General features: G+C 42.7%; 1 protein-coding gene across 7 annotated transcripts in view; it reads left to right on the top strand.

Moving 5' to 3' along the window:
* Positions 1-25,218, top strand: part of LOC110498005 (low density lipoprotein receptor adapter protein 1-B) — a 79,222-nt gene that overhangs the window by 18,749 nt on the left and 35,255 nt on the right. For all 7 annotated transcript variants that reach the window (XM_036954933.2, XM_036954934.2, XM_090211394.1 and 4 more), the window contains 4 exons: positions 21,574-21,716; positions 22,817-22,929; positions 24,190-24,304; positions 24,657-24,729. In XM_036954933.2, the coding sequence (XP_036810828.2) occupies positions 21,574-21,716; positions 22,817-22,929; positions 24,190-24,304; positions 24,657-24,729 (444 nt within the window). The remainder of the gene's footprint in view (positions 1-21,573; positions 21,717-22,816; positions 22,930-24,189; positions 24,305-24,656; positions 24,730-25,218) is intronic.

Genomic DNA, 25,218 nt, shown 5'->3' with positions numbered 1-25,218 from the left:
TGCTGAGGCTGAAGCATTAATACCCCCTAGGCCTCATGACTAGGTCCTGGAGGTATTCATGGTCACTTGATCAGGGAAAAACTCCTGGCCCCAACCATGACGACCTATGCCTGGACAGCCCCTGTGATGTCTACTGTATATTTAACCAGCGGCAAGTTAATTCTTTCAGCACATGTAAACAGCACAGGCCCTAGCTGACCACTGGTTTAATCCCGAACTGACAGGACAGTTCTCCTCCTTTGATCAGTTCTGCACAGAAGCACCTGTCTCACTGTTGGGACTTACAGGCCTGCGATAAGATTCGTATCTGATCTGTAAATCCCTTCAGTCAGCTGGAATTGTTTTGGACACACCCCAAATCAAACGCTGATAACTACTCTGTTATGCAGTTTCTCCTGTACCAGCTGTATGTCTGTGACTGCTGCTGTTGCCATAATGATTTTATTGGGCTGACATTAATTTCTGAAAGCATATTGATCAAACCTGACGTAATTAGAAATAAATGAATTAATACATAAATGCACATATAAATAGATTCATAATTAAATGCACTCATCAATAAATAAGTAAATGGATGGATGGATGAATGTACACAAATATAAATAATGAATCCCACTTTCAATTTGTTTCTGAATTTCTTCCTCCCAATATGATGAGGGGGTATCTAACCCACCCTAGGTCAATGCCACTGTGCGTTGCTCGATTTGCCTATGCTGCGTTCAGTATGAAACAATGGTGTTTAAAGGCCATGTTTCACATTAGCATCCCCCAAACAATGTGTAGTGCATATAGCTATGTATCAATATACAGTGCCTTGCGAAAGTATTCGGCCCCCTTGAACTTTGCGATCTTTTGCCACATTTCAGGCTTCAAACATAAAGATATAAAACTATTTTTTTGTGATGAATCAACAACAAGTGGGACACATTCATGAAGTGGAACGACATTTATTGGATATTTCAAACTTTTTTTAACAAATCAAAAACTGAAAAATTGGGCGTGCAAAATTATTCAGCCCCCTTAAGTTAATACTTTGTAGCGCCACCTTTTGCTGCGATTACAGCTGTAAGTCGCTTGGGGTATGTCTCTATCAGTTTTGCACATCGAGAGACTGAAATGTTTTCCCATTCCTCCTTGCAAAACAGCTCGAGCTCAGTGAGGTTGGATGGAGAGCATTTGTGAACAGCAGTTTTCAGTTCTTTCCACATATTCTCGATTGGATTCAGGTCTGGACTTTGACTTGGCCATTCTAACACCTGGATATGTTTATTTTTGAACCATTCCATTGTAGATTTTGCTTTATGTTTTGGATCATTGTCTTGTTGGAAGACAAATCTCTGTCCCAGTCTCAGGTCTTTTGCAGACTCCATCAGGTTTTCTTCCAGAATGGTCGTGTATTTGGCTCCATCCATCTTCCCATCAATTTTAACCATCTTCCCTGTCCCTGCTGAAGAAAAGCAGGCCCAAACCATGATGCTGCCACCACCATGTTTGACATTGGGGATGGTGTGTTCAGGTTGATGAGCTGTGTAGCTTTTACGCCAAACATAACGTCTTGCATTGTTGCCAAAAAGTTCAATTTTGGTTTAATCTGACCAGAGCACCTTCTTCCACATGTTTGGTGTGTCTCCCAGGTGGCTTGTGGCAAACTTTAAACGACACTTTTTATGGATATCTTTAAGAAATGTCTTTCTTCTTGCCACTCTTCCATAAAGGCCAGATTTGTGCAATATACGACTGATTGTTGTCCTATGGACAGAGTCTCCCACCTCAGCTGTAGATCTCTGCAGTTCATCCAGAGTGATCATGGGCCTCTTGGCTGCATCTCTGATCAGTCTTCTCCTTGTATGAGCTGAAAGTTTAGAGGGACGGCCAGGTCTTGGTAGATTTGCAGTGGTCTGATACTCCTTCCATTTCAATATTATCGCTTGCACAGTTCTCCTTGGGATGTTTAAAGCTTGGGAAATCTTTTTGTATCCAAATCCGGCTTTAAACTTCTTCACAACAGTATCTCGGACCTGCCTGGTGTGTTCCTTGTTCTTCATGATGCTCTCTGCGCTTTTAACGGACCTCTGAGACTATCACAGTGCAGGTGCATTTATACGGAGACTTGATTACACACAGGTGGATTGTATTTATCATCATTAGTCATTTAGGTCAACATTGGATCATTCAGAGATCTTCACTGAACTTCTGGAGAGAGTTTGCTGCACTGAAAGTAAAGGGGCTGAATAATTTTGCACGCCCAATTTTTCAGTTTTGATTTGTTAAAAAAGTTTGAAATATCCAATAAATGTCGTTCCACTTCATGATTGTGTCCCACTTGTTGTTGATTCTTCACAAAAAAATACAGTTTTATATCTTTGTCTGAAGCCTGAAATGTGGCAAAAGGTCGCAAAGTTCAAGGGGGCTGAATACTTTCGCAAGGCACTGTATGTCACCTTTTTGAGGGAAATCTGAGGTAAAATCTATATGTTGCTGTACCGCACGGTAAAAACACAAAAGTAACAGATGCAACATTGACCTTGCTTGATGTAGAAACAGGTGAACAGTTTAGAAACATTGAGCCATTGACCAGGTGGCTTTGTTTTGAGTGTGTTGCTTATGACAATAAGGCACCGGACTACAGTCATATAGTTTTGAACCGAGAATAAGACGACTGGAGTAGGCAAGGATTTGACCGGGATGGGCGAGAGGACTGTCCATTTGGCCAGACAAGTATGGTTACAGTGAGCATCAAGCTAGCTAGCTTGGCTACAACAGTCTGAGGCTGCGTTTTACAGCCAGACTCTCAGTTTTACAAATAGCTAGCTAGATAATGAACTAAACTGCAATTATCATAAACCATTATCTATGCTGAACCAAAATATAAACCCAACATGCTACAATTTCAATGATTTTACAGAGTTACAGCTCATATATGGAAATCTGTCAATTGACATCAATTATGTCCTAATCTATGGATTTTACTGGGGAGCCAGGTCCAGCTATTCAGAATAAGTTTTTCCCCACAAAAGGGCTTTACTACAGACAGAAATACTCCTCAGTTTCATCAGCTGTCTGGGTGGCTGGTCTCAGCTCTGGTAACATTCCTGCTGTCAGTATGCCAATTGCATGCACTCTCAACTTGAGACATCTGTGGCATTGTGTTGTGACACAACTGCACATTTTAGAGTGTCTTTATTGTCCCCAGCACAAGGTGCACCTGTGTAATAATTGTGCCATGTTAATCAGCTTCTTGATATACCACACTGGTCATGGATTATCTTGACAAAGGAGAAATTCTCACTAACAGGGATGTAAACAAATTTGTGCACAATTTGAGCAAAATAAAGTTTTTGTGCTTATGGAATATTTCTGGGATCTTTTATTTCAGCTCTTGAAACATGGAACTAAAACTACATGTTCCATACATTTTTTTTGTTCAGTATATTTTACATTTGAGTTTGTCTTAATACATTTTAGTCTTAGTCACATTTTAGTCTTAGTCACATTTTAGTAATTGCATCCTTCGTTAGTTTTAGTTATCAGTCGACTAAAAAACGTTTAGTTTTAGTCACAGCCATTTTAGTCACACAGTTAATGCATTTTCTTTCCTAATAAATAATGAATATTTAGGTTTCCTCCTCACCATCATGTGGACATTCAGATAGCCTGGTCCAGTATAAGCCTACTATCCCTCGTATACATTAGCTGGCAACATTGATATTGAGGCAGATTGTAACCAATGCCAGCCATAATTAACCATATAGGCTATAACCCCATGGCGACTGGTCAATCATTTTACAGCTCTGATTTTCTCCCCATCATAACAGTCAAGAGGGTATATAACCGTGGTCCCAATAACAGGACCTCCACATCCGGCTTCTTCACCTTTTGGGTTGGATGAAACTGGGTTTGCAAAACCAAAGAATTTCTGCACAAACTATCAGAAAATGTCTCCGGGAAGCTCATCTGCGTGCTCGTTGTTCTCTGTAGTTTGGCGTCGTAACTGACTTTAGTGGGCAAATGTTCACCTTCGATGGCCAGTGGCATGCTGGAGAAGTATGCTCTTCACAGATGAATCCCGGTTTCAACTGTACCTGGGCAGATGGCAGTGTGGGCGAGTGGTTTGCTGATGTCATTGTTGTGAACAGTGCCCCATGGTGGGGTTATGGGCAGGCTTGAGCTACAGACAACAAACACAATAGCATTTTATCGATGCAAATTTGAATTCACAGAGATGCTGTGATGAGATTCTGAAACCCAATGTTTGAGATGCACTGGATTGACGTGTATGACAGCATGTTTCAGTTCCCGCCAATATCCAGCAACTTATCACAGCCATTGAAGAGAAGTGGGACAACATCCATGATCAACTCTATGTGAAGGAGATGTGTCACGCTGCATGAGGCAAATGGTGGTCACACCAAATACTCACTGGTTTTCTGATCCACGCCCCTATCTGTGACCAACGGATGCATATCTGTATTCCCAGTCATGTGATTAGGGCCTTGTGAATTTATTTCATTTGACTAATTTCCTTATATGAACTGTAACTCAGTAAAATCTTTGAAGTTGTTGCGTGTAGACCCGCCCCAATAGGTCCACAGACGACGCAATCACACGGCACACTGCCCTAACCCATCTAGATAAGAGGAATACCTATGTAAGAATGCTGTTCATCGACTACAGCTCAGCATTTAACACCATAGTACCCTCCAAACTCGCCATTAAACTCGACCCTGGGTCTCTACCCCACCCTGTGCAACTGGGTCCTGGACTTCCTGACGGGCCGTCCCCAGGTGGTGAGGGTAGGTAACATCTCCACCCCACTGATCCTCAACACTGGGGCCTCACATGGGTGTGTTCTCAGCCCTCTCCTGTACTCCCTGTTCACCTATGACTGCGTTGTCATGCACGCCTCCAACTCAATCAACAAGTTTGCAGATGCCACTAGTGGTAGGCTTGATTACCAACAACGACGAGACGTCCTACAGGGAGGAGGTGAGGGCCCTTGGAGTGTGGTGTCGGGAAAATAACCTCACACTCAATGTCAACAAAACTTTATTTAACTAGGCAAGTCAGTTAAGAACACGTTCTTATTTTCAATGACAGCCTAGGAATGGTGGGTTAACTGTCTTGTTCATGGGCAGAAGGACAGATTTTTACCTTGTCAACTCGAGGATTCAATCTTGCAACCTTACAGTTAACTAGTCCAACGCTCTAACCACCTGCTTCTCATTGCACTCCACGAGGAGACTGCCTGTTATGTGAATGCAGTAAGAAGCCAAGGTAAGTTGCTAGCTAGCATTCAACTTATCTTATAAAAATAAAAAAAATCAATCAATCATAATCACTAGTTAACTACACATGGTTGATGATATTACTAGTTTATATATATATATATATATATATATATACACATGTAAATTAACAACAATATTCATTTTCAATAAATACTCTGGCGTTGCATATAATCGATGCGGTGCGCATTCGCGGAAAAGGACTGTCGTTGCACCAACGTGTACCTAACCATAAACATCAATGCCTTTCTTAAAATCAATACAAAACAACCACCTGGGCCACTGCCTGTTCACCCCGCTATCATCCAGAAGGCGAGGTCAGTACAGGTGCATCAAAGCGGGGACCGAGAGACTGAAAAACAGCTTCTATCTCAAGGCCATCAGACTGTTAAACAGCCATCACTAACATTGAGTGGCTGCTGCCAACATACTGACTCAACTCTAGCCACTTTGATAATGGAAAAATTGATGTAATAAATGTATCACTAGCCACTTTAAACAATGCCACTTTATATAATGTTTACATACCCTACATTACTCCTCATATGTATATACTCTACTCTATAGCATCTACTGCATCTTGCCTATGCCGTTCGGCCATCACTCATTCATATATTTTTATGTACATATTCTTATTCATTCCTTTAAACTTGTGTGTGTATAAGTTAGTTGTTTTGAAATTGTTAGGTTAGATTGCTTGTTAGATATTTCTGCATGGTCGGAACTAGAAGCACAAGCATTAACATCTGCTAACCATGTGTATGTGACAAATAACATTTTATTTTTGATATGTTATATTTTTGTGCAGTGTAAATAAATTAATAAAATGAAACGTTTGAATAATTGGATAATACATAAATAAGAAAAAACATATATGTATAGAATGTATTAATTTTAGTCATTATTTTTGTATTTCTTTGCTCATTTTAAATTGTGTGCATTTATTTAATTCTAATTACGGCAGGTCTGGTCCTCATAGAAGTGCACTGTGCACTTTTCTTAATTGCTTGGACAGACTTGGAGAATATTCCAGCTGTAAAGTAAACACTTGACATGTACTATAGAGTACATTGGTCCATGTTTTATATGTGAAAGTGTATAATATTGCTCTAAGCCTCTGACGAAATGTAAACATCTCAACTCTCCCCTCAGTAGCTGAGTTGAAGGCAGCAGCAATAGTGTGTACCACTCTGTACCAGGCAGAAGAAGTCTGTCACAGCTGCACACCTCCTTACTCTCCAGTCTCCACTGGCCTCATCAACCTTTCCATACTGTCCCCCAGCCTGTCTCACAAAGCCTCCTTTCAGTCCACTGCCTCCACAGCAGCCACTTCTCTGTCTCTGGGAGGAGCTGGAGTTGGTGTCAGGCACTGCTCTGCACATAGGCTAGTAGGCGCAAGACAGGGTTGAGTGGGTTTAAATGCATAATGTGACATACAGGAGTTCTTACTCACTACTGTGCCAAGCATACTGTATGTGAAGTAAATCATGTATCTCCTGTGGTTTAAATCACTCTTTTTACCTGTGAAAACAAGTGAAGTGAATCTCACCACGAGTGAATCTCTCCTGCTCCCCAGAGCTCTCTCCAGGTCTGAGTCTGCAGGTTACTCAATGAGCACTAAGTACCCTGATTGGAATCAGATGACTCTTCACTAGGAGGTGAGGGGAGAGATAGGTCAGATGAGCCCTTAAATTAGACTCTGCTCTGTCCGACAGCACTACTCTGGAGTTCAGCACAGTGATTGGTGGACATGGAGCTACAGTGCCTTGCGAAAGTATTCGGCCCCCTTGAACTTTGCGACCTTTTGCCACATTTCAGGCTTCAAACATAAAGATATAAAACTGTATTTTTTTGTGATGAATTAACAACAAGTGGGACACAATCATGAAGTGGAACGACATTTATTGGATATTTCAAACTTTTTTAACAAATCAAAAACTGAGAAATTGGGCGTGCAAAATTATTCAGCCCCCTTAAGTTAATACTTTGTAGCGCCACCTTTTGCTGCGATTACAGCTGTAAGTCGCTTGGGGTATGTCTATCAGTTTTGCACATCGAGAGACTGAAATTTTTTCCCATTCCTCCTTGCAAAACAGCTCGAGCTCAGTGAGGTTGGATGGAGAGCATTTGTGAACAGCAGTTTTCAGTTCTTTCCACAGATTCTCGATTGGATTCAGGTCTGGACTTTGACTTGGCCATTCTAACACCTGGATATGTTTATTTTTGAACCATTCCATTGTAGATTTTGCTTTGTTTTGGATCATTGTCTTGTTGGAAGACAAATCTCCGTAACAGTCTCAGGTCTTTTGCAGACTCCATCAGGTTTTCTTCCAGAATGGTCCTGTATTTGGCTCCATCCATCTACCCATCAATTTTAACCATCTTCCCTGTCCCTGCTGAAGAAAAGCAGGCCCAAACCATGATGCTGTCATCACCATGTTTGACAGTGGGGATGGTGTGTTTAGGGTGTTGCTTTTACGCCAAACATAACGTTTTGCATTGTTGCCAAAAAGTTCAATTTTGGTTTCATCTGACCAGAGCACCTTCTTCCACATGTTTGGTGTCTCCCAGGTGGCTTGTGGCAAACTTTAACCGACACTTTTTATGGATATCTTTAAGAAATGGCTTTCTTCTTGCCACTCTTCCATAAAGGCCAGATTTGTGCAATATACGACTGATTGTTGTCCTATGGACAGAGTCTCCCACCTCAGCTGTAGATCTCTGCAGTTCATCCAGAGTGATCATGGGCCTCTTGGCTGCATCTCTGATCAGTATTCTCCTTGTATGAGCTGAAAGTTTAGAGGGACGGCCAGGTCTTGGTAGATTTGCAGTGGTCTGATACTCCTTCCATTTCAATATTATCGCTTGCACAGTTCTCCTTGGGATGTTTAAAGCTTGGGAAATCTTTTTGTATCCAAATCCGGCTTTAAACTTCTTCACAACAGTATCTCGGACCTGCCTGGTGTGTTCCTTGTTCTTCATGATGCTCTCTGCGCTTTTAACGGACCTCTGAGACTATCACAGTGCAGGTGCATTTATACGGAGACTTGATTACACACAGGTGGATTGTATTTATCATCATTAGTCATTTAGGTCAACATTGGATCATTCAGAGATCCTCACTGAACTTCTGGAGAGAGTTTGCTGCACTGAAAGTAAAGGGACTGAATAATTTTGCACGCCCAATTTTTCAGTTTTTGATTTGTTAAAAAAGTTTGGAATATCCAATAAATGTCGTTCCACTTCATGATTGTGTCCCACTTGTTGTTGATTCTTCACAAAAAAATAGTTTTATATCTTTATGTTTGAAGCCTGAAATGTGGCAAAAGGTCGCAAAGTTCAAGGGGGCCGAATACTTTCGCAAGGCACTGTATATCTCTAGCATTGTTGTAACAGACTATGAGATCAATACACATCTCAGTCCTGTTTGTTTTTAGGCTGTGTGCTTCCAAACTGAATTCTGTCCCCAAACAGCACAGTCCATTCTGTCACTGACGCGAAGGCTGTTCTCCCTGGATCACCTCTTGTTTGTGTTTGAAAGTGTCCACATGTTGGCAAATACATGTGCACACACTCATAAAGATAGTCACTGTCAGACCTGGTGGGTAGGTTGTGTGTGTCCGTCCCAGATTCCCTACTGTACTCACAGATCAATGGGGCTCACACATACACAGGGTGGCTAGTTGTGTGTTAACTCTGTCCCTGGTTAACAGCCACACTGCTGACTGGGCCACTGCCATCTTCAATATGCACATCCCAGTGCAAGCCATGACATTTACTCCCCACCAGCCGACAATTGAAGTTCTGTGTGGCTATATGACCGAAAGAGAGTTTACGTGCATATGAGTGCAAGAATTAGAGGACCGTTGAAAATGAATCCCTACTCTTTTTGTATGTGGTGGGAGTACAGTAGGTCATATGCAGGTGGGCAGAGCGGAGCGTTGGGCCTGCTCTAGTCTAAACAATGCCTCTTTGACAGGCCTGCATTCTGCTGGGGATCAGAGTGCTTAGTTACTTCATGGACCAGGAGCTATTTGCAGGCTCATTCATTTAGCCAGGCAGGCAGCATTCAGCTCTGCTCAACACCAAACCCATGCAGGGAGCGCTCAACTGTCGGAAACTTGTTCAGGCTCTACAAAGGCAAAACTTTTGATACAGCAGGCTTGACTTTCTGGAGCTGCGGGGCTTGTTAATTGACCTGAAAGTCTTGTTTGTGTTTGTATGTAACCTGGAGCAGCAGAGTAGAACAGCACAGCAGAGTAGAGCAGCAGACCCCTTCCCTCCCACTGGCTCAGGCACAAGTCATTCAGCCTGCCAGTGGAAGGAGGAAGGCCAAAGGTTAGAGAGCAGTGGTGTAGTGGAGGGTAACACCATTTTTCCCACCTTTTTTAATTTGCCCAACTGTTTACTCACCCTTTGCAGGAAATGCATTAAGTATAGGAAGCATTACCTTTTTCAGCGTGACCGGCAATCAGTTTACCCACCTATTATTATTATTATTATTATTTTTTTTTTTTACCGCTACATTAAAAAATATATATATTTATATATATTAAAACATTTTTTTATTTTTATTTAGCTAGGCAAGTCAGTTAAGAACAAATTCTTGTTGTGTAACTGACTGACTTAGTAACTCATTTCTTAATAGTTTTAGTTTCTCATGTCTGTGTGGCTTTACAGTGACTTGATTTGGGCTGCCGTTGCGATGATACTAGAGAGGGAGTACTTGAGAGACAGTAAGTGCCTTTTTTCTGCCCATGTGTAAGGTGAGTGGGTTAGCCCACGTCAGCTACCACTTTACTCCACTCACTGAAGACCTGGCAACCTGATCTGGCTTATCACCACAGCCTATATGGTGTTGTGTAAAATAGGTGGATCTCTGAGAGGGGTGGGTTTGTTTGTGTCTTTCCTTTTGTTGATGCTATTAAGGGGCCATCAGCATTCCCTTGTCAACTAGTGAATAGCCTGTCTTGAGATTCTTAACACCATGGCTAGAAACCATGAACACCCTAGGCTGTCACAAGGTGGAAATGCACAGCCATGATTTGTGTTTTCATAGTCGGTATCATTGAATGCCTTTCTCCTTCAGTCGCTCTGAGCCTCCCTATCGCTGTCTGCTCGGGCTGCATTCTCTGAGAGTTGCTGCCTGTTTCCACGGTGATTAAAGACTGTTGCATGTCCCACATATCTGAATAACGTGTAATGGCCTGTCAGACTGGCTGTGGGATGTCTCCTTCTGGTTGAGAGTGTGTGTGCACCTCTTTATTTCGTCTTGCTCTGTTTGACTCTCATTTGTTCTCTCTCTCCTTGTCTGTCTTTCCCTCACTGTCTTTCACCCTCCCAGTCCCCCTCTTGTCTTTAGTTCCAGGGCAGAGGGTAGCCTATACTTAGATGAGCGGGCTGGATTCCTGTCCTCTATCTGCGGTAACTGCGGTTGTTGATGGTGGAGACATCAGTGATCTGATGTGACCCTCTGTCTCCCCACCTCTTAATCTCCAGCCTCACTTCCTCTTGGCACAGCACCCTGCAGTATCTGCTTACCCTCTGTCTCTCCTCTCCATGGTGTCAGGCCTGCAGTCCCTTTGATTCCAATCCCCCTGATCAGAAATGTTGGCATCTCCACTGCTCATTGTACCAGGAGAGGTTGATAGTCTGTCCCATACTAAATAAAATATTTTTTTATTTTTTCAAGAGTTAATATAATTGAGGCTTTATGTTCTTAATGTTCTTAACTGTGTTTTACCAGATACAATGATATTTGACAGACTTTCAGCACACTTATACAGAAGGATATTCAACAAGCACGGCATTTACACAAATTACAGATTTTCTGAGAGAAATTGATAAAAGCATTGTGGGAGCGGTTTTCTTAGACTTCAGTGTGACTTTTGACATTATCGATCATATGTTCTTCCAGCAGCAGACTATGTGTTATGGCTTTACACCCCCTGCTATATTGTGGATAAAGAGTGTATTCTGTTAGACAGGTAAGAGGGTGTTCTTTGAATAACAGTGGTTTCCTTGAAAAGGGGAGAATTTGAGCTTTACAAAAATGCCAGAAGTATTACTGTACTCCTAATATTCATTTATTTTCCCCATATGATAAAAAGCAGCCACAACTCGCATTTGCGGACCACGTTGCCAGAGCAGCGACACAGCTGAATGAATAACAGTGCACATGGGAAAATAGAGATTCTGACGTAATCAAAGAAAAGATAGCCTAGATGAAAGTAAGAGAAGGTTAAACATTGTTTCTAGTTGAGGTTAGGTACAAGTCAAGTGTCCTGACGAGTGACGGAAGTGACCGCCTGGGAGCTGTGTGGGAGAGCTGGGCAGTTCAGCTCAATCAACCACAGAACTGAACATTTTCAATTCTGACAAAAAGAGGTTTGTATGGATTGATTGGACTAAACCGATGAAAAGGAGCTTCATGTCGAATGTTCTTGTTTTGTAAAAATTTCATAGACTAAAATTAAAAGTCATTTGTAATAGTTATCATTTTTTTCAAAGGTGTCTCCTTATTGTCATAGTTTTAGTCAGGAAAAATAGGGAGTTATTTTTGACCAAATGAACCCTGCTTCCCACTAGTACTGAGAGACCTCAGATGGGCAGAATGTCCATTCACTGTCAATCAATTACCGGCTAACACTCTTGCCTACCAGTAGTCTAGGAGACAGTTTGTAGCCGCTGGCACATCTGTTTGATATTCAGAGCCGATCACTGGTTTTATCTCACTGCTGCCATCTTCCCACGATACAGCTACCAGACAAGCTCCACTTCACCATAAGACACAACAAGACAGTGGGGGCCAAATAAGGTCATTTTCACTAGGCACAGTCCCCTGAAACTATTCTGGGTTCAGATGAGGTAGAACACTGACGGATGGAGAGAAAGAAGGGAGGAGGAAGGTAGTAGGGTTTATTTGTTTCCCCCCCCTCCCTCCCTCCCTTCGTGACTGATGTGTTAAGACTGGTCTGATCGAGGAGGAGAGGAGAAGCAGAGGACTGGTGGTGGTGTATCAGCACGGCAGTGTGTCAGTGGGCTCCTCACAGCTTGTTTGATTAGAGGGCTGTGGAGCAGACTGCTCTCTGTCTCTCTGCAGGATTAGTCTGACACCTCTCACTGCCACAGCTCTGAGGGAAGCACCATTCTATCTGCTGTGACTGAAGACACTGGAATTGGATCACACTTCTCACAGCTATGACAGACTGACTGTGGTGTATAGTCTACTGTTTGGAGAATGTCTATACATTAAAGGGGATTCTGTATTCCTGTAACTGTCTCATTGTTAATTCATGATGGTGGTGCCTCATAATGGGATTTTTAAAAGGGGGCTTGTCTTTTATTTATAGAGGGGCATATGTTGTATTACCTCAAACAGAAATATACCTACAGGAATGTACAGTGGGGCAAAAAAGTATTTAGTCAGCCACCAATTGTGCATGTTCTCCCACTTAAAAAGATGAGAGAGGCCTGTAATTTTCATCATAGGTACACTTCAACTATGACAGACAAAATGAGGAAAAAAATCCAGGAAATCACATTGTAGGATTTTTAATGAATTTATTTGCAAATTATGGTGGAAAATAAGTATTTGCTCACCTACAAACAAGCAAGATTTTTGGCTCTCACAGACCTGTAACTTCTTCTTTAAGAGACTCATCTGTCCTCCACTCGTTACCTGTATTAATGGCACCTGTTTGAACTTGTTATCAGTATAAAAGACACCTGTCCACAACCTCAAACAGTCACACTCCAAACTCCACTATGGCCAAGACCAAAGAGCTGTCAAAGGACACCAGAAACAAAATTGTAGACCTGCACCAGGCTGGGAAGACTGGACCTGCAATAGGTAAGCAGCTTGGTTTGAAGAAATCAACTGTGGGAGCAATTATTAGGAAATGGAAGACATACAAGACCACTGATAATCTCCCTCGATCTGGGGCTCCACGCAAGATCTCACCCCGTGGGGTCAAAATGATCACAAGAACGGTGAGCAAAAATCCCAGAACCACACGAGAGGACCTAGTGAATGACCTGCAGAGAGCTGGGACCAAAGTAACAAAGCCTACCATCAGTAACACACTACGCCGCCAGGGACTCAAATCCTGCAGTGCCAGACGTGTCCCCCTGCTTAAGCAAATACATGTCCAAGCCTGTCTGAAGTTTGCTAGAGAGCATTTGGATGATCCAGAAGAAGATTGGGAGAATGTAATATGGTCAGATGAAACCAAAATATAACTTTTTGGTAAAAACTCAACTCGTTGTGTTTGGGGGACAAAGAATGCTGAGTTGCATCCAAAGAACACCATACCTACTGTGAAGCATGGGGGTGGAAACATCATGCTTTGGGGCTGTTTTTCTGCAAAGGGACCAGGACGACTGATCCGTGTAAAGGAAAGAATGAATGGGGCCATGTATCGTGAGATTTTGAGTGAAAACCTCCTTCCATCAGCAAGGGCATTGAAGATGAAACGTGGCTGGGTCTTTCAGCATGACAATGATCCCAAACACACTGCCCAGGCAACGAAGGAGTGGCTTCGTAAGAAGCATTTCAAGGTCCTGGAGTGGCCTAGCCAGTCTCCAGATCTCAGCCCCATAGAAAATCTTTGGAGGGAGTTGAAAGTCTGTGTTGCCCAGCAACAGCCCCAAAACATCACTGCTCTAGAGGAGACCTGCATGGAGGAATGGGCCAAAATACTAGCAACAGTGTGTGAAAACCTTGTGAAGACTTACAGAAAACGTTTGACCTCTGTCATTGCCAACAAAGGGTATATAACAAAGTATTCAGAAACTTTTGTTATTGACCAAACACTTATTTTCCACCATAATTTGCAAATAAATTCATAAAAAATCCTACAATGTGATTTTTCTGGATTTTTTTTTCTCATTTTGTCTGTCATAGTTGAAGTGTACATATGATGAAAATTACAGGCCTCTCATCTTTTTAAGTGGGAGAACTTGCACAATTGGTGGCTGACTAAATACTTTTTTGCCCCACTGTATGTGGGCCACTTTAGGGGAATCTCTTTTCTTTTTCCCTACTTTGGCCTTGATTCAATTTCAGTCCACACGTGTGTGTGTGTGTGTGTGTGTGTGTGTTTGTTTTGCCTGTTCACTGGGTTTTCCTCCACTCTGCCCATTTCACCATGCGGAGTGAACATGCTTTGGTCAATTAATTTGTGTGCACTGTGCAGAAGCTGGGTTTGGTGTGAGATGGTCTGTTCTTAATGTCGTCCCATGGCAGCAGAAGTAGACACCTGTCCCTCCAGTGCCCTCCAGAGTCGCCTCCACACACACACACACACACACCTCTACCATTTCATTATCCAGGCTTGGCTTTGAAGATCACGGGCTGGGTCGACCATACTCACGCCCCGCCCCCTGTTCTGGGAGCAGCTGTGGTCCTCTGTCGCTGCCAAACGGCCTGGGCCGTGTGTGCAGCAGTGTTCCAGCGTCCAGCACTCAGTTACAGGCAGCGATGTGGTCCAGCCAGCATAGGCAGCCTTTGAAGTGTGAGCTAATAACCTCTCCTGGGCAGCAAGAAGAGAAGAATGAGAATGTGGCGCTCTGTTACAATATGGAAATGGATTATTATCCATACGAAGCAGCACTCTTAGAATAGGCTACCCCTCTCTTATAGACATTTGAGTTTGGCTTCAAAGGGTGAATGTACTTTAATGTAACTATTTCAGGAGTAATTGGCATGTGGAGAATTGGCCCTCCCTCCATCACTAAATTGCTTTTGGGCATGAAAATAGCATGAAAATGTATATGGTATATAATTTTGCTGGAGTATATTATCTCTTGCCCTGCTTATCTCAGCCACTCCTGTGGTTTTCTTTAAGAAGTAAGGAGAGAGTGTGAGGGAAGAGCGAGGGGAGGGACGGAAGAAGCGAAAGAGCACAGCCATGTATATTTATGGTTCTGAGAGAGCGGGAGGGGGGAGGGGACAAGGAGAAAGGATTACACTGAGCCTCTGTATTTAGAGTGAACTGTTGTCAACCCCACAGCCTCTAGTAGGGATTGGTCTCAGTGAACCACGCAGTACACGTGTGTTGAGATAAAAGAATGGAGGAAATGCCCCTGGAGGGAAAAGTAAAGTGTCTAATGTATGCAGATGCTTGTAATTTCAGACGGCTTGATGCCCTTTCGGGTACTATAGCTTTTAAGACCTTTGTGGTCCGATCAAGGTATAATGCTATTTTAATGTAAACAAATTGAAAAGACTTTCAGCACGCTTCTAGGGAAGGACATTCAACAAGCACGGCACTTCCACAAATGATTGATTGGCTGAGAGAAATTGGGGATGAAAAGATTGTGGGAGCTGTTTTGTTAGACTTCAGTGTGGCTTTTGATGTAGTCTGCTGCTGGAAAAACCTATGTGTTATGGCTTTACACCCCCTGCTGTATTGTGGATAAAGAGTTACCTGTCTAACAGAATACAGAGGGCATTATTTTAATGGAAGCCTCTCCAGCATAGTCCAGGTAGAATCAGGAATGCCCCAGGGCAGCTGTCTAGCCCCCTTACTTTTTTTTTCAATCTTTACTAATGACATGCCACTGGCCTTGAGTAAAGCCAGTGTGTCTATGCATGCGGATGACTCAACACTATACACGTCAGCTACTACAGCGAGTGAAATCACTGCAACACTTAACAAAGAAATGCAGTTAGTTTCAGAATGGGTGGCAAGGAATAAGTTCTAGTGCATTCGGAAAGTATTCAGAACCCTTGACCTTTTACACATTTTGTTATGTTACAGCCTAACTCTAAAATTGATTAAATAGTTTTTTCCTCATCACACAATAACCCATAATGACAAACCAAAAACTGTTTTTTGGGGCGTTTTTGCAATTTTATTACAAATAAAAATAATCATAATTACATAAGTTTTCAGACCCCTTACTCAGTATTTTGTTGAAGCACCTTTTGGCAGCGATTACAGCCTTGTTTTGGGTATGATGCTATAAGCTTGGCACATCTGTATTTGGGGAGTTTCTTCCATTCTTCTCAAGCTTGCATGGGGAGTGTTGCCGCACAGCTATTTTCCGGTCTCTCCAGAGATGTTCGATCGGGTTCAATTCTGGGCTTTGGCTGGGCCACTTCAGAGACTTGTCCCGAAGCCACTCCTGTGTTGTCTTGGCTGTGTGCCTAGGGTCGTTGTCCTGTTGGAAGGCGAACCTTCCCCCCCCAGTCTAACGTCCTGAGCGCTCTGGAGCATGTTTTCATCAAGGTTCACTCTGTACTTTGTTCCATTCATCTTTCCCTCGATCCTAGTCTCCCAGTCCCTGCCACTGGAAAAACATCCCCACAGCATGATGCTGCCAACACCATGCTTCACCGTAGTGAAGGTGCCAGGTTTCCTCCAGATGTGATGCTTGGCATTCAGGCCAAAGAGTTCAATCTTGGTTTCATCAAACCAGAAAATATTTTTTCTCATGGTCTGAGTCCTTTTAGGTGACTTTGGCAAACTCCAAGCTGGATGTTGTGCATTTTACTGAGGACTGGCTTCCGTCTGGCCACTCTACCATAAAGGCCTGGTTGGTGGAGTGCTGCAGAGCTGGTTGTCCTTCTGGAAGGTTCTCCCATCTCCACAGAGGAGCGCTGTCAGAGTGACCATCGGGTTCTTGGTCAACCTCCCTGACCAAGGCGCTTCTCCCCTGTTTATTCAGTTTGGCTGGGCAGCCAGCTCTAGGAAGAGTCTTGGTGGTTCCAAACTTCTTCCATTTAAGAATGATGGAGGCCACTGTGTTCTTGGGGACCGGTAATGCTGCAGAATTTTTTTGGCACCCTTCGCCAGATCTGTGCCTTGACACAATCCTGTCTCGGAACTCCTTTGACCCCATGGCTTGGTTTTTTCACTGTCAACTGTGGGACTTTATATAGACAGGTGTGTGCCTTTCCAAATCATGTCCAATCAATTGAATTTACCACAAGTGGACTCCAGTCAAGTTGTAGAAACATCTTAAGGATGATCAATGGAAGCAGGATGCACCTGAGCTCAATTTCAAGTCTCATAGCAAAGGGTCTGAATTCTTATGTAAATAAGATATTTGTTTTTTTAAATTTGCAAAATATTTTTTTACTTGTTTTCGCGTTGTCATTATGGATATTGTGTGTAGATTGAGGAGGAAACCATGTGCATTTAATCCATTTTAGAATAAGGCTGTAACAAAATGTGGAGAAAGGGAAGGGGTCTGAGTACTTTCCGAATGCACTGTAAATATTTCAAACTAAAAGCATTGTATTTGGGACCCTAAACCTCAACTAAATGTGGTAATAAATAATTTGGAAGTTGAGCAGGTTGAGGTGACTGAACTGCTTGGAGTAACCCTGGTTTGTAAACTGTCATGGTCAAAACATATTGATTCAACAGTAGCTAAGCGCTGATCTGCCTTTTTAACAACACTATCAACAAGGCAGGTCCTACAGGCCCTAGTTTTGTCACACCTGTGCTACTGTTCAGTTGTGTGGTCAGGTGCCACAAAGAGTTCTATGCATAACACTTGTATTTTCATCAACATTTATTATGAGAATTTCTGTAAATTGATATGGCTCTCTGCAAAATCATTGGATGTTTTTGGAACTACTGAACAATGCACCAATGTATACTGAGATTTTTTGATATAAATATGAACTTTATTGAACAAAACATAAATGTATTGTGTAACATGAGTGTCATCTGATGATCATCAAAAGTTAGGGATTAATTATATCGCTATTTCTGATTTTTGTGACTCTTTGGCTGGAAAAATAGCTGTGTTTTTCTGTGACTTGGCTTTGACCTAACATAATCGTTCGTGGTGCTTTCTCCGTAAAGCCTATTTGAAATCGGACACTGTGGTGGGATTAACAAGAAGTGTATCTTTAAAATGGTGTGAAATACTTCTATGTTTGAGGAATTTTAATTATGGGATTTCTGTTGTTTTGAATTTGGCGCCCTGCACTTTCACTGGCTGTTGTCGTATCGATCCCGTTAGCGGGAACTCAGCCCTAAGAAGCTACTAGCACACAGCTTGGACACCCATGCATATGCCACCAGAGGTTTCTTCACAGTCACCAAGTCAAGAAAAGACTATGGGAGGTGCACAGTACTACTTAGTATAAAATGGAGAAGGATGGATGGATTGAGGAGGTTGGAATGGACAAAGCCTGTGTTTTTTGTTTTTGATTTTGTTTCTGAAACGCAAGCAAAGTAGCAAGCTAGACCTCAGGCATTTTACATTGGTAGAATATGACTGTGGCTCCATAGGGTGAAAGCATAAGAATCTGAACCTTTTGCAGTGAAGAATAGCCTACATGGAATCCAATCCATGGGTTTACCTTTGATGCTCCCAGCATGATTTTAACCTACAGTAGTAACCGTTGCATTTGGCTAAATGTCTCTGTAAGACCACGGCTGCTGTGAAGACAGGATCTTCCATCTAGATGACCCTGAGGTCAACATATATCACTGACCACCAGAGACCTCCCAAGAAATGAGCAGTGGCAAGGGGGCAGGTGGCCATGTCTCATGGTGGTCTAACAGAAATGAGCACCCTGATGCTTGTGAATGCTCCTCTTAAGAGCAACGAGTCAATAAAAGGTTTGAAGTGTTGGAGGGTGTGTGTGGGGGAGCATCCCAGTCCTTGGAGATCCTAGCTGTTGTAATCCTAGCTGTGTGTATGTCATCTCTTCCCTTCCAAATTCCTGTGTCACTATCGAGTGTAAGTTTCTACCATTTTCTTTTTTGATACAGACCTTTTTTCTGTTTTCTGTTTTCAGGAAGGAAGTGCAGTATGAAGATTAAACATTTGTTTTTATAATGAAAACAGTCCAAAACAACCTTTGTCATTCGTCTTTTGTCTCTGAAACATGAATTAGGCTATTTCAGTGTACTGGCCAGCCTTTCAGATCTAAGCCTGTAACACAAATCATTAAGTCAGTGTATTTAAACATGGTGCTTAAGGCACTCTGAATAAGAAGCCTGATATGTCAATCGCAGCTATGTAGAGGATTGTGTGCATGTCTGTGCATATTCGTTTGTGTTCCTCTATTGCAGTGATCCCTGAAATTAAAGGAGAGCCGCACACTCTAGGAGCTGAGGTACAAGAATTGAATAACTTAATATATGCAGTGATCCCTCATGGCCTTGGCTGAGACTGAGGTCTCATGTGAGAGGGGTAGTTGGCTATAGGTAATAGTAGTCCTCTGCTTTGCTCAGCTCTAACTGTTGTTCTGTCCTAAGCCTGAGGCATTTAGTCAATCTGGCCTTATACAGAGATCGAGGGAGAGAGCCCTTGAGCTGCTCACAGCGTATTCTGGAGTTAAAAGGCTCAAGAAATGAAATGGCAGGGCTCCTATTCATCTCATAATATTACAATATTAGATTAATTGAATGTCATTGTTTCATAGGCCGGAGGGGAACCTACAATAACAAGGAACACTAATAGAATTTCAAATGAACTTTTTGAAGGAACGGTTATGTAGGGAGAGCAGCATTCTGACAAAATGTATCTGATTCTTACTGTTTTGATAACGTTTTTAATAGAGCAGACACAAAAGCTCTTGATGTGCCAATCCCTTCCCTGCATGTACCAACGTTTGTCCTGCTGGATAGATGCCTGGTTTGGCAGATTTTCACATTTTAAGGTGACTGTCCAAAGGCTGAAGCTAGGTTTCCATTGAATTGGTGACAGATTTTCATGCATTCTTGAACATATAAATATTCAAGAATCTGCATTAAGAAAATATGTGCATTTTCCCAACAGTGGTGATTCCACCAAATTGACTTGTTGCGGATACAGATCAGTGCATGACGACTAGTGCACACAATGTACTTTTTCGCTTAAGTTATCATGTACAGAATAAAACTCGAATGTTCCATAAGTGTTTCCATCGCATTTTCAACTCTACCAATAGTTTTATCACAAAAGCTGTTGCGTTAAATAGCCAATGTGCTTGGTCTGTTAGCATCATGGCAAGGAAACAAAACACAAAGCAGGTTTTACTTATTTATAAAAACAGCCTTAATGTTGAAAATCCACAGTGTTGTCATCCAGAGTCACATTTTATTTATTTCAAGTCTATAGCACATAATATTTAACATACAGCAGGTTTTTAAAGGACCAAAGAGTGTGGTCTGCTTCGTGTTTTCATATTTGCCATAAAAAAAATATTGCGATACTGGTATACTGGCCCTAAAATGTGCCTACTCCAGTCTTGGCATGTGCGCTGTAGCCAACAGCTCGCAGATAGTGTGGGTAGGCTAGTTTACATGATAAGATTATTATGTATAAGAGCGAGAATATTTTTATTAGATTATCATGTCAACAGAATAAGACCCTCTATTTATTGGAAAGGAGCATCACGCTCATCACAGTGCACTTTCACCACCCTGTGGAGTTCATTTCAGCAATAATGCACGAGGGTGTTTTGACATGGACTCTGGTGTTTTATTGCTTTTATACAACGGGTTACCAGTTAATCCCCTTTTCTGACAGCCATTCCAGAAAAAACTTCACTGCCCTACTGATTTCTGCATGTCTAATGTTAATGTTAGGCTCAGGTTTCTGGTCCACTTGCTCTTCTTCTTGTTTCATTTCTTCCTTCTTGTTGGCACCATTCTTCAAATGTTAGTGGATAAAACAAATCTAAAGTAACTTTAAAATCATCCATGACGAGTTACAGGTGCTAAGGCTAGTTGTGGTAGTGCATTGCTTGGTAAGGATAGGCTCTAAAAATGGGAATTCCAAACCACCTGTTGTATAAGAACATAACTTATTTATTCTGTAGCCTAATAAACAACATGGTTTCCCGAGTGGGAGGACCGCACACCATATCATTGCGATATGATGGTTATTATATCAATATTTGCGCATAAAGGTGTTTTCACTAACATTTATCTCATAATTCATTTTACCGACACTAAAAGATCCCACCATGTCAAACGAACAAATTCTGTCGGCATTTATAAAATTGGTATGACTTTACTCGCATATAAACTGAGGATGGAAACGTGGTTAGTATGATAAACCTTGGTCTGAGAAAGTCTGCTCCTTTACCCCCCCCCCCCCCCAATCTAAGGAATGGTCACACACAACCAGAGTACAGTTCAATGGCCTTGGAGGATGTTACACAGAAACTGGTGAAGCAAATTAAATGACCTAAAGTAATCATAAACTAATGTCAGAAATATGCCTATCGTCTGTTTCTAGATGGAAGAACGCTGGGCCATCAGTCTGACCTGTCACCTGTATGTCCCCTGTACCTGTCTCTTCTCACCTGTGTCCTCTTTCCTCTCCATAGAGCTGCCAGAGAACTGGACAGACACACGGGAGACCCTGCTGGAGGGCATGGTGTTCCAGCTCAAGTACCTGGGCGTCACGCTGGTGGAGCAGCCCAAAGGAGAGGAGCTCTCCGCAGCCGCCGTCAAGAGGATTGTTGCCACGGTCAGCAACACACACACACACACACACACACACACACACACTTGACCTTCGATACTCCCACTCATCCTCTCCCAAGGAGTTGTGCACACCAACCCCTCAAAATGCAAACTCCATTCTATATAGATTCCCTGACCTTTAAAGGCCCTTTTGACAATTTTCCCAAACATACAGTGGATTGTGATCTACTCCTTATATTTTAATACCCGTACCACCACAGTATATAACAGTCCCATTTATTTTCCCATTAAGTTGTAGCCTTCATTTGAACCAGATGCAATTAGTACTGATGCATCTGTGTGTTGCTTTGGCCAGGGTTATTCTACAGTAAGAGAAAGGCTTATTGTTAATAAATCTGTCAGCTCCACGCTAATTGAATTAGGGAACGCTGATCAGGCCCAGGGCACACAGGACAGAGTCTCATAGGTGACTCACTCTGCTCTCTGTCGCCACCCTGACCAGACTAACAAGGTCCTGACAGTTAATACACTAGGTAGTGTTGTTTTGGACCCAATACTTATTGTATTGACTGGTTGAAAGCAGGATTTTAGAGAATGGCTTAGATGACTGCCTTGAGTCTTTCTACTGCTGTCCTTCTCCTTTCCGGGTGTAAACAAGCTCTGTTGTTGATTGCTCTGCCCAAGGCTCTCTGTCGACATTGTTAAGCACCTGAGTGGTGTTTGTGTGTTATAGAACTCTAACAAGCTGCTTGTCTTGACTCTGTGTGTTAGGGATATCATTAGCAGCTGAGGGGTCTGGATGCATCCCTTCAGACTATAGTATGAAGTTGTCTAATAGATCTGTTTCTCCAGTATAATGATTCATTGTAACTAGAAAGCTGTTATCGTCCCCCAGGGTTTTCTGAATCATGTGTTTTGTTTCTCTGAGGGAAGTGTGTTTAGACTAGGGCGTGTAGGTTTGATTAATGCCTGCTGTTGTCAAGGTTTGGACAAGTTCTGTGTCAGCACTGGAGGAGGTAGCAGAAATGTAAATAGACAATCTAGATATGTACCTTTAGCACAGATTTGCACACTGGCAAGTGTCTCAAATGTTTGTGATTGCATGAGTTGATTTTAAATATTTAATATTGTCTGTCTTTCTAGGCCAAAGCCAGTGGCAAGAAACTCCAGAAAGTGACATTAAAGGTGTCCCCTCGAGGAATCATTCTCTACGACTACGCCTCTAACCAGCTGATTGAGAACATCTCCATATACAGGTTAGTGCTCATGTTTCTCTCTCTCTCTCTGCTTTTCACTGACAGAGAAGAAGATATACTCATGCTCTGGTTGTGAGCAGCTGAAATGTGAAATTCTGTCAGGCCAAGTTCAGAATTTTTTTTACTTGCAAAAAAACTAGTTTTTTTCCCCCACCAGAATCTCCCTTCCCTTCCAAGACCATCTCATCTATCACGTTGAGCCTAAAAGTGTTGGGATTTGCGGCGATCTCCTGTCCCTCAAGAGGCCTCTACAACATCTGTGTGTCTGAGCCCTCACCTGGGGTGTGAATACTGACAAATGGGCACACACGATAGCACACGTGCGCAAGCACAACACACACCCTCAATTTCTCCTTTCAAAAACAGAGTGTGACTTGTAACTGCTTAGGTCAAACTTCAATCACTTGTCTAACATTCCACATTTATGAGAAGTGGAGTTTTAACTGGGTCTCAAGGCCAGAACTTGGATTACGCTCTCAGTGACAGAGGGGTTGGCAGAATCACAACTACATCGCTCAACTCTCCATCATACTGAAGCACTAACTATCCAACTATTCGGCTTTTATAGGAGAATTCTTTACACGTTGCATTTTTATATCACTGAGTTACTAGTAAACTAGACATTTGATCTCTGCAGTGATGTTGACAGTTTGAGCAGCAGTGTACTGGTGTGGAAAAGAACAGGGAGGGCAGATGGTCATTCATTATGCCCGTCATCCCTCTTCTCTTGGTCCCCATCCGACTGGCCAAACCACCTGTCAATCAGGTCTTGGGGTGACGATATCACCAATGATGTCATTTCTCTGAACATCTGCAGAACAGAGCATGTTCCAGGGGCCAGCGTTAGAGAAAGAGCAGAACTGTAGTTAAGAGTCCAGGTCCAATCCAATAATGCTAAAACACCACAGGCCCAGGTGGGCTGGGCGGACACAGCAGGCATCAGTCTTTATGGCTGACACGGATGGAGCCGTGGTACGCTGTGGATCAACTACAGATAATGTCCTCAAGTTAAAACTCTTCGCCTGGATCTTTTGAGTGGCTCTCCACCCGCACGCTATAGTGTGTGGGCGGAATCTGTCTGGAATGTGTTGGGTTTATTTGATGTGGAAATTAAAGATTTAAGGGTCTAAATCTGATTGTAGTGTGCTTAAAGGCTCAGTGAAGATGAAGTTGTGTGATAGCCTTGTCTGATCCGCGGTGACTCTTAGATTTTTTGGTTTTTATTCAAACTAGTTTGTCTCTCTGTGATCCCCGCCTCAGGATATCCTACTGCACAGCAGACAAGATGCACGACAAAGTGTTTGCCTACATCGCCCAGAGCCAACAGAACGAAACTCTGGAGTGCCACGCCTACCTCTGCACCAAGAGGAAGGTGGTGAGTCCGTGCGTGCCTGTGGGCCCTCTTTCAAATAGTCTCCCTCCAAGGGGGGGTTGTGAATGATTGTGCCACTCCCTCTTTCCTTCCCCTTGTTAATTGAGCTCTGGTCCAAAGGCCACACTTCCTCCCAGCTGCATGAAACAACTTGTAATGAAAAGGAGAAGTTGGACTGCACAGTAGGGAACGACACCTAGGTTAATGTTCCTTCGTCAAGTAGGCCCTAGTTCTGCTCGCATCCGTCATCAATGGATTTTCTTCCCCCCTCTTAAAACACTTAGCCAACATCTTGTTTGTCATACTTATTGTGTTTATTTCCCCCTGCCTCTCTCTCTCTCTCTTCCCCCCCCAGGCCCAGGCAGTGACGTTAACAGTGGCCCAGGCCTTCAGAGTGGCGTTTGAGTTCTGGCAGGCTGCCAAAGAAGGTAGGCATGGTCACCCCGGACGACTAGAGAAGTGTGACGGCTGACTGATATTCTTTGAGCGTAACCGTTCTTATCCTCCTCTCTCCCTTTCCTTCCCCCCTACTCTTTCATTCTTTCACCATGTTGCCCCTTCTCTTTCAGTACACATTTCATTCTCTCCTGTTCACATGCAATGCATGTAGCTATTCTCTGCAACAGCTGCATGAGAGACAATCAAGTGGAGTTTCTCAATCCCACCATAGCTCCTGTACTATGTGGCAACATTAATTGCCACATAGTACGTGGCCCTGACCACTCAGAGGCGTGTGAAATAGTTATCTCCCCAACAGGAAGGTCCACATTTGATTAAAACATTGCCTCTGTTGGCACAACCAGGCCAGAAATGAGAACCTGGCTTAGTTCAGTAAACCCACTATATTAAGGGCAGATTACTCTGGTTAAAGGCTGTTATGTTAAATGTGCAACCAGAGGGAAAAAACTCTCAACCAC

Source organism: Oncorhynchus mykiss, chromosome 19 (genome assembly GCF_057628025.1).
Source record: "Oncorhynchus mykiss isolate SJ-2025 chromosome 19, ASM5762802v1, whole genome shotgun sequence".
Classification (NCBI taxonomy): Eukaryota; Metazoa; Chordata; class Actinopteri; order Salmoniformes; family Salmonidae; genus Oncorhynchus; species Oncorhynchus mykiss.
The sequence above is the reverse complement of the archived record's forward strand: the minus strand, read 5'-3'. Positions and strand labels throughout refer to the sequence as shown.